Source organism: Lingula anatina, chromosome 5 (assembly GCF_051362555.1).
Source record: "Lingula anatina isolate TDL-2025a chromosome 5, LinAna3.0, whole genome shotgun sequence".
Classification (NCBI taxonomy): Eukaryota; Metazoa; Brachiopoda; class Lingulata; order Lingulida; family Lingulidae; genus Lingula; species Lingula anatina.
The window spans coordinates 8,934,915-8,946,826 of record NC_141771.1 but is presented as its reverse complement, the minus strand read 5'-3'; the positions used below and the strand labels follow the sequence as shown (position 1 = coordinate 8,946,826).

The 11,912-nt window shown below is 36.9% G+C and overlaps 1 protein-coding gene across 2 annotated transcripts; it reads left to right on the top strand.

The window, feature by feature from the left end:
* The first annotated feature begins 2,171 nt into the window (after positions 1-2,171).
* On the top strand, positions 2,172-11,041 carry LOC106159046 (uncharacterized). Of its 2 annotated transcripts, none has more exons than XM_013535217.2 (2): positions 2,172-2,575; positions 9,747-11,041. In XM_013535217.2, exons 1-2 carry the CDS (start codon positions 2,532-2,534, stop codon positions 10,237-10,239), a joined length of 537 nt encoding a protein of 178 aa, XP_013390671.2. In that variant the 5' UTR covers positions 2,172-2,531; the 3' UTR covers positions 10,240-11,041. The 2 variants fall into 2 exon arrangements, with proteins under 2 accessions (XP_013390671.2, XP_013390670.2); XM_013535216.2 differs by having other exon boundaries at positions 2,189-2,502.
* Positions 11,042-11,912: the final 871 nt, after the last annotated feature.

Here is an 11,912-nt window from a genome sequence, read left to right as displayed (position 1 = left end):
GACACAGATCCCGCCTAAATTGCCTTTTTTGGCAGATAGATTGGAAGCCGTAATAAAACCTGATATGCGTGAACAGTACGAAGAAGAAAAACATCTTTGGTTTCCTCGCACTTATACGCCAGAAAACGAGGCATACGACAAACGAAAGCCCGGGTTATTTAAAGCCGAGTGGACTGGCGACGGTACATGTAGGGTAGTGGTACAGGCAGTGCTGCATAACTTTTAGAGAAAGGCATCTTCATACATTGTACGTAATTTAATTAATGGTCTCTTGCTCAAAATTTGTCACTCAATAAGGGGTACCGGAGGAGACGAGAATTTATCAGAATTGTGCCGGAAGTGACGTGTAGTGGTGTAAGACGTGAAGCTGAGTGGTCATTTTTAGCTGGAGGTGAACGGGAGTAAAGTCGTGGACTCGGAGAAAAAAGCAGTTTTTCTAACAACACGGTAAGATAACAATTTATCTTTATGCATTTGGGGGAGAGTACACTTGTAGAAATAATAGGAGCATGGTATTGTTGCGTTTCTTTATTTCACTGTTCGAAACACAATCGGTATGTAAAGTAAAAACAAATGCTGCCACCATCTATCAGTTGTAAGTCTTCTTTATTTCTCCTGACAACTGAAAGTTTTCTTGTACAAACTTCAGGCTAAACTAAGGCTGTAAATCTCTAACTGCATAACTCTAAAACTAACTGTAAAACAACCTTCTTCTATCCCGCTCCTCTACACTATTCAACTATCTTCGACTGTTATGTCGCTCCCCCATATATATATATATATATATATATATATATATATATATATATATATATATATATATATATATATGCCACAGAAGCTCAAGCGCATGCAGCCCGCCCTGTTCCCCATTGACGGAAATTTGGATACCACTCAAATCTGCGCCTAGCAGAAATCTGTCTGGGAGCCAAATCTGCGCTTAGCAGAAAACCAAAACTATCTTCGACTGTTATGTCGCTCCCCCATATATATATATATATATATATATATATATATATATATATATATATATATATATATATATATATATATATATGCCACAGAAGCTCAAGCGCATGCAGCCCGCCCTGTTCCCCATTGACGGAAATTTGGATAGCACTCAAATCTCCGCAGAGCAGAAATCTGGACACAGTCCAAATCTGCGCCTAGCAGAAATCTGTCTGGGAGCCAAATCTGCGCTTAGCAGAAAACCAAATCTGCGCCGCTGACCTAGCTAGCGCGTGCCACCGGCGCGTCAATCCTATGTCAAAAACAATTACAGTCGCTGAGATTGAGAACGCAACAGTATAAAAACGTGTCACGAATTTTAAGGGTGAAAAATCGTGCTTAATTTGCAGACAATTTGTTTTGAAATATATGCTGCACCGACCGCCGGCGCAACGAAGAGCGTCAAGGGAAAAATAATTCCCGGGAGGCTATTAATCGTTGTCATGTGGGATTTTTGCATGTATGCAAACTGTTATGCCCACATCTAAGTATTTTTTGGGTGTTTTATGGTGTGTGCTGCAATTATTACGATGTTTTAGAGCCTTTGAAGGACCTTGTAGAAGTAGTTCGCAACTGACAACTGAACTGTACCGATCCACGACTGCTGTGCAAAGATGTATCTTTTTTAAATTATTGTGACAATTTTAGACGTTTGTATGTCCATCTGACATGAAATTCCAAGCACGACTTCCCAACAATATAATATGTTTGTCCTTGAGCATCTAGGAGTGCATTCCCATGGATTTACATCGATCCATCTAGATCGACCTAACTCCCTTGGGGTTCACGCTAAATTGCTATCAGCCGAGCGCGCACGGTAGTTAATTACCCCCTTACAGCTTTTAGTAGGCGGGACAGACATTTAAGCCGGCTAAGCTGACAGTAATCTAGTGAGGCTCCCCACAGGGATTGAGTGATCTAAAATCTGTGGGAATGGGGTCTAGAATGGTCTATACTACGTACGTGACTGAGTAAATTCGGCAGGTTCTTATAAGGATGTGACATGTACATTTAGAAAAATGTGTTTCTTCCAAACAGAAACCATGATTTTAAAATATACAAATTCACATAACATATTATATTTACAGATTTAGTCAATTATTAATTTAGTTAATAAATTGTGTCAAAGATAATTATAAATAAATTAATAAAAGGCCAAATGTTTAGCTTTTTAATCTACCGGCAAACCAGTATTCATTTACTTTAGCCTGTTACCACTGGAAGCACCCATATATTACATAATATAGGTGCATTTTATATTGTCGATGGCAGTACCGAGGTAGGAGGTCCCTGGCGCCACTAAGACCTCTGCAGTTAGTTGTGAAAACAGGATCGTCGAGTTTTGGGCTCATTTTATATTGCGTGGCTGCACCTTTTTTTAAAAATGAATGAATCTCATAAAGAGGACAAGATGCGGCATGACCTTCTGCAGGAATTCAGATCCATTACTTTCTCACAGGCCTACTACAAAATTTTTCTTACCTTACTCAAAGGGTAAGTTATTGACGTTAAGGTAATATTAGATGAAAATTTCAGGAACTGTTGCGAGAGGGCCTAGTGACAAACGGTAAGATTTAGTGGTGGTCCATTAAATGACTATTAAATGGTTGGTTATTAGTTGATTATTATTCAGTTTGTCTGTTAGCAACATAATGGAAAAAAGTTATGGAGGGATTTTGATAGAATTTTCAGGATAGTTATGACATGGGTCCGAATATGATAGCAATTAAATGATTTATCTTTTAGTTATTGATATGAGTTAATTAGTTAAGTGCCATTTCACGAGAGAATCAACCAAATCAGCCAAAATGTGGCAAGGTGGAGGTCGGCAGAATCAACCAATATTTCCTGTGTTTGATAACTGTTACAAAAGATATTGAAAGCACACTTTTAAAAAATTCTAAAATTTTTTGAAAAAATAGATATTGCCATCTGAAATTTTGGGGTCCTGACTACACAAAATATCGTAACAAAAGTAGCCGTAATTTGCTTGTTAATTCCATGAAGGATTTGACATTTCAGCTTTAACTATTCCTTTTTTTCTAAGGGTCCATACCGAGACTTTTCGGGTGATCTGTGACTAAAATGTCAATCACATTGCTATAGTAACGAACTTGGCCCGTAAAAAGAGGGACCAAAATCAAGGCCCAAATGTAGCACTCACCAATTTGCAAATTTCGCCTAACATGGCGTTGAATTTGAATAAAATAAGGCAATTTTGAACAGTTAAGGACTTGAGCTTTGTAATTACGTAATTTAATACTGCACCTCTTCAGGATACATGTACGTAGGTTCCGGTTGACGTCTAGAATGAAGGGTGTGAGCGGTGAGTTATGCGGTGGTTCATTTCTATGGTGCTGTTAAGATACGCCTTATTTTTATTAATCGTACTTTTTGTTTATATTAATACAATTGACAAAATTCTAAACAGTTTTCCGAATAATTAGCGTCGTTGTAATTGGTTTTAAGACAAGGAAAATAGTTCGAAACTTATAGGGGAGACCGGGGATAGAGCCAACTAGGAATGAGTTAGAGTAACCAAACCGGTTTCATGAACTAAGCTATGCACGCAACGTCATTATTTTTCAAATATAATGCCAGATGACTCACAACTTTACAAAAAACGCGTAAGGGGGGCCAACTTGCCCCGCCACGGGTCAAGTTGGCTCCAGGGTCGGGGCAAGTTGACCCCTATACGAAAATGAAGTAAGTATCCCACGTAAGTGCCTTAAAATACATTTTTTATACATTTCTAATTTATTAGATTGATTTTTGAGAGTCTCTGATGAATAAATAGTTCAAATGAGGCAGATTTATTGAGGTTTCCGTCCGTCGCGTTGTATGTGTTGCTGGAACCAAAATATCTATCAATAAAATTTGTTTTGTTTTAATTGAGAATAAATTAATAATGATATGAAGCAGGTTTTTGAATGAAAACGAGTAATAAATTTTCGTTTTAAAAGAAACTAAACTGATAATTATTTCTTTCAACAATGGTCTGCAGCTCTGTTGCGCGCAAAGGATTGTGGTAAATATGGGGGTCCCACTAGCCCCAGGTGCAGAATTTTTAGATTTAAGGATTGCAGACGTTTATGGTGCAAGAATGGACTCCGTCAATACATTTTAGTAAATTTAGTCTGATCCCCTATACTTTATTCGATCAAATATAAAAAGCCTATGAAAATAGATTTTTCAATCTCTTAAACTAAAATACTTTTAGGTGCAAAAAACGTTTATTTGGCCTCACCGCCCAAGTAAAACTTTTTAACGTCCGGCACTTCCTTAGCTTTGTACGGCTACGGGCACTTTACTAAATGATGTGATAAATTTTTTCACCCCGTACTTTTTCATAAATTGCTGGGGGCCAACTTACCCAGGGGTCCAACTAACCCCGGTCTTCCCTAACTCTGCGCGACATGGGTGTGGGAAGTAAATAATTTTGGTGCAGAAAAGATGTCATGCGGACTCAAACCTTCCTACAAATATCAGACGAGTTGCATTTTGCTTGGGGAGTGAACCAGACATGTTGAGAATTATTTACGAAATCTGAATGTGATTCGTCCAGGGTCAAGTCAGGGATGATAGGGAGCCCATTCTTCAGACGCTCAGTATGTCCAGCTCACAGCTGAAAACAAAATAGATAGCATTCCAGTTGGTTGGGGACTGAAGCAAGCTGGAGAATAAAGAGATTCTCTAGTCAAGTCATTTCTTCACAGTGAATTTGAGAAAGGAATTACATCAGAAAAGAAGGAATATCCAACTAATGTCTTTCAAGAAATGATGAATAAAAAACAAACAAGAAATTGTTCAACAAGGATGCATGGCTACGTGTTCAGCAAATCATTGGTTATTTTTCATGTTCAAGTATTATAATGAAGAAGCAAAGAAGAATGCCCTCTAGAGGCAAACATTAAAGAAACAGATCAATGAAATGTTAGGTTTATGAAAAGACATATATACATAATAGGCTTTTTTAGTTTTATTTTATTCTGTAGCCATATAAATTGTAGATATTTAGCACAGTGTCCTTCTGCTAAGAGCAGATTATAAATTTTTTCGTTCAGTTTTTTTAAAACTTGCAATGATGTATATAATGTAAATATAAGATGTGTAGAATGTGCCCCTGTATAAGTATTTGCACTAGAACTTTTCAGTCGATTGAATGGCTATGTAGTGTTTTTTTAATTTCTCATAATTGGACACGGTGCCTTTTAATGTTTTAAATCATAATAAATATATTTTCTTATTTTAAAGCAATTTGTTTTTCTTTGAACAAGATGTTGAAAGAGATAAAAACAAATGTTTAAATTGCATCTGAAATGAGGGTTTCAATAAAAAATAACTTGAAAAGTACATAAAATGATCTGGGTTCCATTTTTTGGGGGACATGGAAACTGGATCCCTTGCTACCAGTCTCCCAAACGAATTGAAATCTAACCCACTTAATAAGTGATGTGACCACAGTTCAAATCTACCCTGTATCTGAAAGTTTGAAATGAACGTAGTACGGAGCATTGTACACATTCTTAATGGGGTTGTTGATATTACATAAAGGTAGCATTATGCAACAGTCATACGGCTCATTCCCAATGAAATTTTTGTTCTAGGTAGATCGATTCAACTCCAGTGGAACTCTTGGTGAATGCTATCAGATTGCATTGAGTAGAATACAGAAAAATGGTGATTGTAAGAATGCATAGGAAACAAAAAGAGACCTGATAATCTGTCCACCTGATTGCATTCAGCAAGAGTACCAATGGGGTTGGATTGATCAAGGTAGAATGAAAATTTCATTGAGAATGTGCCCATAGCACTGGCTAGCCCATCTTTTTACATTTTTACAACATTTTGAGAGGTATCTAATTTTTCACACATTTCTTGTGTGGCGCCAGCTTAAAGATCAGTAAGTGCAGGTTAAAAAGACTTCAAATTACTTAAATAAACATATGTTGAAATTTTGTGACTATCTTTTAAATACATTTGTTATATTCTTGGGGGTAACTCTTCTTATTACAGTAACAGATTCCACTGGACAAAGTGCATCCCACTTGCACAGGCAGTGAGGAATGACAGAAAGTAGGTCAAAAATCTCTATTTTTTTGGGCATATATCTCCCAACCCATGAAAGGTGCAGTGGTTTTTATTTTTCATATTGATAGAACTATCCTTTGTTGATAATCATGGCAAGTTTCATGAGTCTATATATATATCCCGCACGAAAACGCAGTAGATGCTCCAGCGCAGTAGACTACTGCAATCATACTGCAAATATGCCTCAAATCTGCTTCGCATTGGGAGCTAATTAGCATATTTGAAACATGCTCCTATCATGCTGCTAATCTACTGCATTAATGCTCCTCCTCTGTACAACCCTATGTAATTTTTGAAGTAGAATTGCAGTAGGGTATACTGCATTTCTACTGCAAATATGCTCCACACCACTACTGCGTTAATGCTTCTTTGCTACTTCGATACTACTGCACCACCTTTTTTTTGTGAGGGTAGGATCTAAAAGTGGTTTGGCGGGAGGGTGAGAAAAACGGGCATCAATTTACAGGAGGTGATAAAATCGTTTAAAAAACAACTTGGTTGTGATGTTAGATGTTTGTTCTAACCAAATATATACATTAATATAAAGTATTTTGACACTAATTTTCATTAAAATCTGTTGACCCCCACCTTGCCGCTATTTGGTTGAGTTTCTCGTGAAATGGCACTTTTATTAAAATATATATTTATAATAAATGACAATAGAGGTGATTAATAAAGTATTAATTAAGTTATAATAATGAAAATTGAGCTTCCTCGATGTTGTTCTGCGTTCTCTCATTTTTTTCTACATGCAGTTGTTACTATAATTTGACTCATTTTGCACGTACGTAAATGTTCCTATTTAAAAGCAAAGCGTTCAGTGCCGCCTGAAATTCCCCTTACCAAATGGCCACATGGTCTCCCAACCCTGCCCCGTATGGCCGAACAATAGAGGCCAAATGATAATTACAGGGTAGGGGAATCCTCAAGTTATCCTTATCGGACACCAAAATTAGACGGTTCAACGAACACGCTCTGCCCCTTCTTAATTGCCTAACTTAAGGCCGGTGATAGTAAAAGGACCAAAGTCATAGAAACAAAGCCCTGGGCTTATAAGTTTTTATAAAAAATTAAAACAAACTTCCCAAAAGGCCAATTAAAGACGGGGATTAAGTACAGTGTCCAACGGATGACGCTCTGGCGCCAATTTGAGGGGAAAAATGCCGTTTTCGGTATTGGGATTTTCTCTATAACCAAGACAGCTATTCAAGTGATTCAAAAGGCCTCATAAAGCTGGGTGAAAGCACTTCAGCGCGGTACCAGGGAATTGTCTTAAACTATTTACTTTTGATTTTATCATCTTTTACGTTAAATTACCCCATATTTCAATGGCTTATTCACTTCAAAAGGCGATATCTTTCAAACAAACAATTTTCTCTTAAACCCCTGATATCATGCTGTAGTCCACATTCCTAACAACAATAGGTGCAACTTTTGTAACGATCGGTTGCTCAGATAGTGAGATATACTTGGCAGCGATTCACTTATCTCGTCAATATAGAAAGCTGTTAAAACAGCCAAAAACGTTCACAGGTTGGTTAACAGGGCTTATTAGTCAAATGCTTAGCTGGCAAATTTACCTGTTATCGGTTATACGATCAGCTGGAACCATTGCTTATTGTCATCTAAAAATATTTTGTTTGAGTGCTTTGAAGGGGCAGAAAATCGTGCTTTTGTTACATTTTCCGACCACTCGTTAGGCATGTAAGCGTGCCGCCATTTTGATTGACAGCTCTGGAGAGGGCCCTAGCCTTGTGATGCCCAGTAGGGTGTCAAGGATATGTAGAAGGAAGCGCTAACAAAGGCGATTACGTTTAACCGCAATTAAGAGGTGTGAAGTTGCATTTGAACGTTTCAATGGCTCTTCCTCGGCAATCGAGTAATTTTACCTGAGAGATTCCTTCTTTGTTATCGGCAAAGTGATCAGATAAAACTGTGTCGAGAGCAAGTGTCCGTCACTTGTGTTGATACGAGTTTTTTGACGGGTAACGCTGCAGGATTATTTTGCACGGCACTTGGTAGTCGTCAGATCAACGGAAAAATCCAGTGATTACTTCAGAGCGGTCTCGCTCAAAATGCCAGCTAAGATAAAGGGGAGACGCTCAGCTGCACAAGATTCAGCGGTAAAAGTGGCTGAGAGAAGGCTTTTGAATAAATATTTTATTTTTACACACATGACACTTAGACCCTATTTGCTTTTTACCTGCTAGCCTTGACTATTCTCGGGGTCTTTTTGTGATTTTCATTTTTGGACACTTGAACTCTTTCTTCCCGCTTGATCAGTGATTTTGAAATTGTTTTTCTCCAAATATCGAAAAATGCAAAGCCGCTAACATGCGTTTTTATTTTTATTGTTTTAATCATGCTGTCAACCTTTGCTTGGATTTCTCTTGTTTGGCCATTCAAATCACAATTTTTCGCGTGTCTCTCAAGCTCCATGATATCATATCTTGGAGAATAAAATTTTATTTTGTCAACATTAGATTTACCTTTTGCAAACGGCGACCAACAATCATTTCCGGTTTCGTAACGTGTCGCAGATACGCTCGACGATATATATCGCAAAAATTAAAGGCTAGGCTAAAAGTATCCTTTTTTAGCTTTTTTTATTTATGTTTTTATCGATTTTTCTTTCATTTGTCAATTAATTTAGACGTTTCGATTAACTCTTTCACCCATTTATTAGGTATACAGAAATCAGTCATCCGACTGAACAAATAGGGCCGGTTTTCCCCAACCGCCACGCATAGGCCTTACTCTCAAAATTTTCCTTCTTTCCTCTGGAAAGGGACTTTTAACACGAACTTTTCTCTTCCCCATAGTGTACTAGCTAGACTTCTTCGCTGCTAAGCTGATGTAAGACTTATGACCTATTACCGCACACGTAATCGGCTTATAACTCATTAACTGTGCTCCGACCCCCTCATGGCAACGGCCCTTAGTAACAGAGGCGTGGCTTAGTTGTCAGCCTGACTGGGGCGCGTGCCGGTTGAAAAACTCATCAAAAGACGCATTTTGCGATGCAAATTCATAAAAATTATTACATCCAACGTTAGATACTTTTTTGATTAATATAAACACACAAAAAACTCAAAAACACGATTTTAAGCGTATTTAACCCTATCACCGACCTTAAGGTTTCTATTATAGCTGATGCAAAGAGATTGCTATCGACGCCAGCAAACAATACCCGGTTATGTTGTATCAACTGCAACAGAAGACTAGAGTAAAGGCAGGTCGAATATGAGAACAAAACTCTGAAGAACAAATCAGGCTTAGTTTTAAAACACGTATAACAATTTTATTTGAGGTTTACTTGATGATAATACGTCACGATCAAAACAAGCGTAGTTAAAATGGAAAATTTTAAATAGCTAATACATCAAATGAATATCAATGTCTCATTATCTTTATAATTAAAATTTACCGCCATAACCCATAGCAATATCAAATGACAGATAACCAATATGTGTTGCCAAATTAATTGGACACTCTTGGAATAAAACGATCCAAGAGTTCAAATTTAAGATTATCAATTTAGATGGGAATTTATGTTTACTCACATTTTTTTGTAAACAGAATGAGTCTATAATAGAAGTGGTGTTAGTGTGTGTTTTTTTATATCTGTGTGCCTTATCTACTTCCAGAAAATATGAAGGCAGTAGAAATGCCTGTCAAAGCATAGAAACTAAACTGTGGGACATACTCAATCAGTCGGAGATACCTTCACCAGTACGCATCATGGACTTTGGAGGAGGTGATGGAGAAACAATGGCACCCATCTACAGGAAACTGGACGCCCTTAATAAGCAAATGATCATCAGCGTGGAGGAACCACACGAGGATTCTCTGAGAAAATACAAGGAGTTGATTGATAACACGAGCATGACCTGTATTGATATTACCTATTCCGGTCCGTTTCAAGACTACTATGGGCATACTCTAGAAGATTTGAGGGTCATGAATGCCTATCCACAACACCTACAGGACAGGGTGCTAGCACTACACGTCCTTTATCATCTGACAAGTATCTTCGATGATCCCTTTGATCCATACGAGAATATGAAGCAAGCCATCTCAGCAATGTACACCATTCTTAAACCCGGAGGGCAGATGATTATAGTGTTAGAAAAAAATTAATTTTGTTTAATTGGAGCTGCGTCTCTGAAGTGTTCCGAGGTTCTATTTCCACATAAGACGAAAAATCACAAGTTGCTATTTGAAGTCTGGCAAAAACTTCTGTTTAATGGTGGTGTTGCGGACATTTTAAATGCGTCGTTTCCGATGTTTAAGGCTTCAGTTCAACAGGAAGAAGTGGTCCACAACGTTGTTTTACCGACCCTAGAGGAGATTGGAATTGCAGTCTCTATCGGATGTCTACATGGTTTGTATGCAGACCAATCCCCGTTTGATCAACGTATTCTCCAGTTTTGCGTGGATTACGGGAAAAGTGACGGATATAAACATGGCCTGTACCTTGACAGTGAGGGAATGTGGTGCTTTCCGTTGAATACTTATTATATTACCATCCAGAAAAACACAAATGAATAATTGGTTCCAATGGAATAACGTTTTGATTTCAGAGCATTGCAATTGCTATAAATTCTTTTCAGAAGTGCTTAGAGGGACAGGCATATACAGAAATATACTAGACAGACAAACTATAATTGACGTTAGAGAAAGTTTTATTATTTATAATCTATAATTTTTTTCTTATTTACACTTGCAATCTACATGTACCAAGAACAGAAAAGCTAACATTTTATGTGGTAAACTTTATTTAGTTTATCACGCTTTTATGGGGTATAACGGCCCGCTTGGCGCCAGGTGTCGCTAGTGTGATCGGTGAGGCAAATTAATTCAAAAGTAATGTTATTTATTTTTTAGCACGAATTTCATTTTAATATAATAAAGCATATATGCATGATAAAATGATCTTTTACATTAACTGCTTTGTTTTTTTCCTTGCTTGGTAATTATAATTATGTTCAGAAAATTCAAATTATTCATTAAAGTTTAGTTTCACCATTTCAGTGGTTGGTCAATTGCCGAAATATATTTGAATTTTAATTGAAATAGGCTTTAGAAATAAATTTTACTGGATCATCATCATCATAAAGCAAAAGCAAATAAATAAATATATAAATTTTCAAATAAATAGACAGATAAACAAATAAAATATTACTCCATTTTTCCCGTTTTCATCATCTTAATGGGCTGAATTCAGTGGGTAATGATGTTGCCTAGATTTAACACATAATTCGTGACGGAGAAATATGTTTTGCAAAAAATATGTTCAGTGACAAATTAAGTCGATTGTGCAACTTGTTGACACGACCACGTTCCTTTTTATTCCTTAACCTTTTCATGTTCTCATTTTGTCTTATTCAAGTTATTATTATTATTATTATTATTATTATTATTATAAACTTTTCGACTGTATGGCGAATATTTATCTAAAGCGTAACTCGTCATTTTTCCATCCAGTGTTTCATGGACAGGTGCACCCGGTTGGATTGTTATGTTGGTGATGGAAATATGGCCCTAATCATGAATGCTACATGCAAATTAAACCTAGAAAGATATAAACTTAAATCTGTTAAATATCCTTTGGCTTGCAGATACAGCAAAAATGCTTTGCGATAGGCCTACAATTTGAGACAATTTTTTCCCATTTAGTTAATAACGTCAGAACCGAATTCTGAAACGACGTGAAATGTATTAACAAACTTAAAATGAAAAAAAAAAAAAATAGATGATGATTTAATTAAAACAAACGTGATACCCATAACCCTACTATACCAAACGCATAT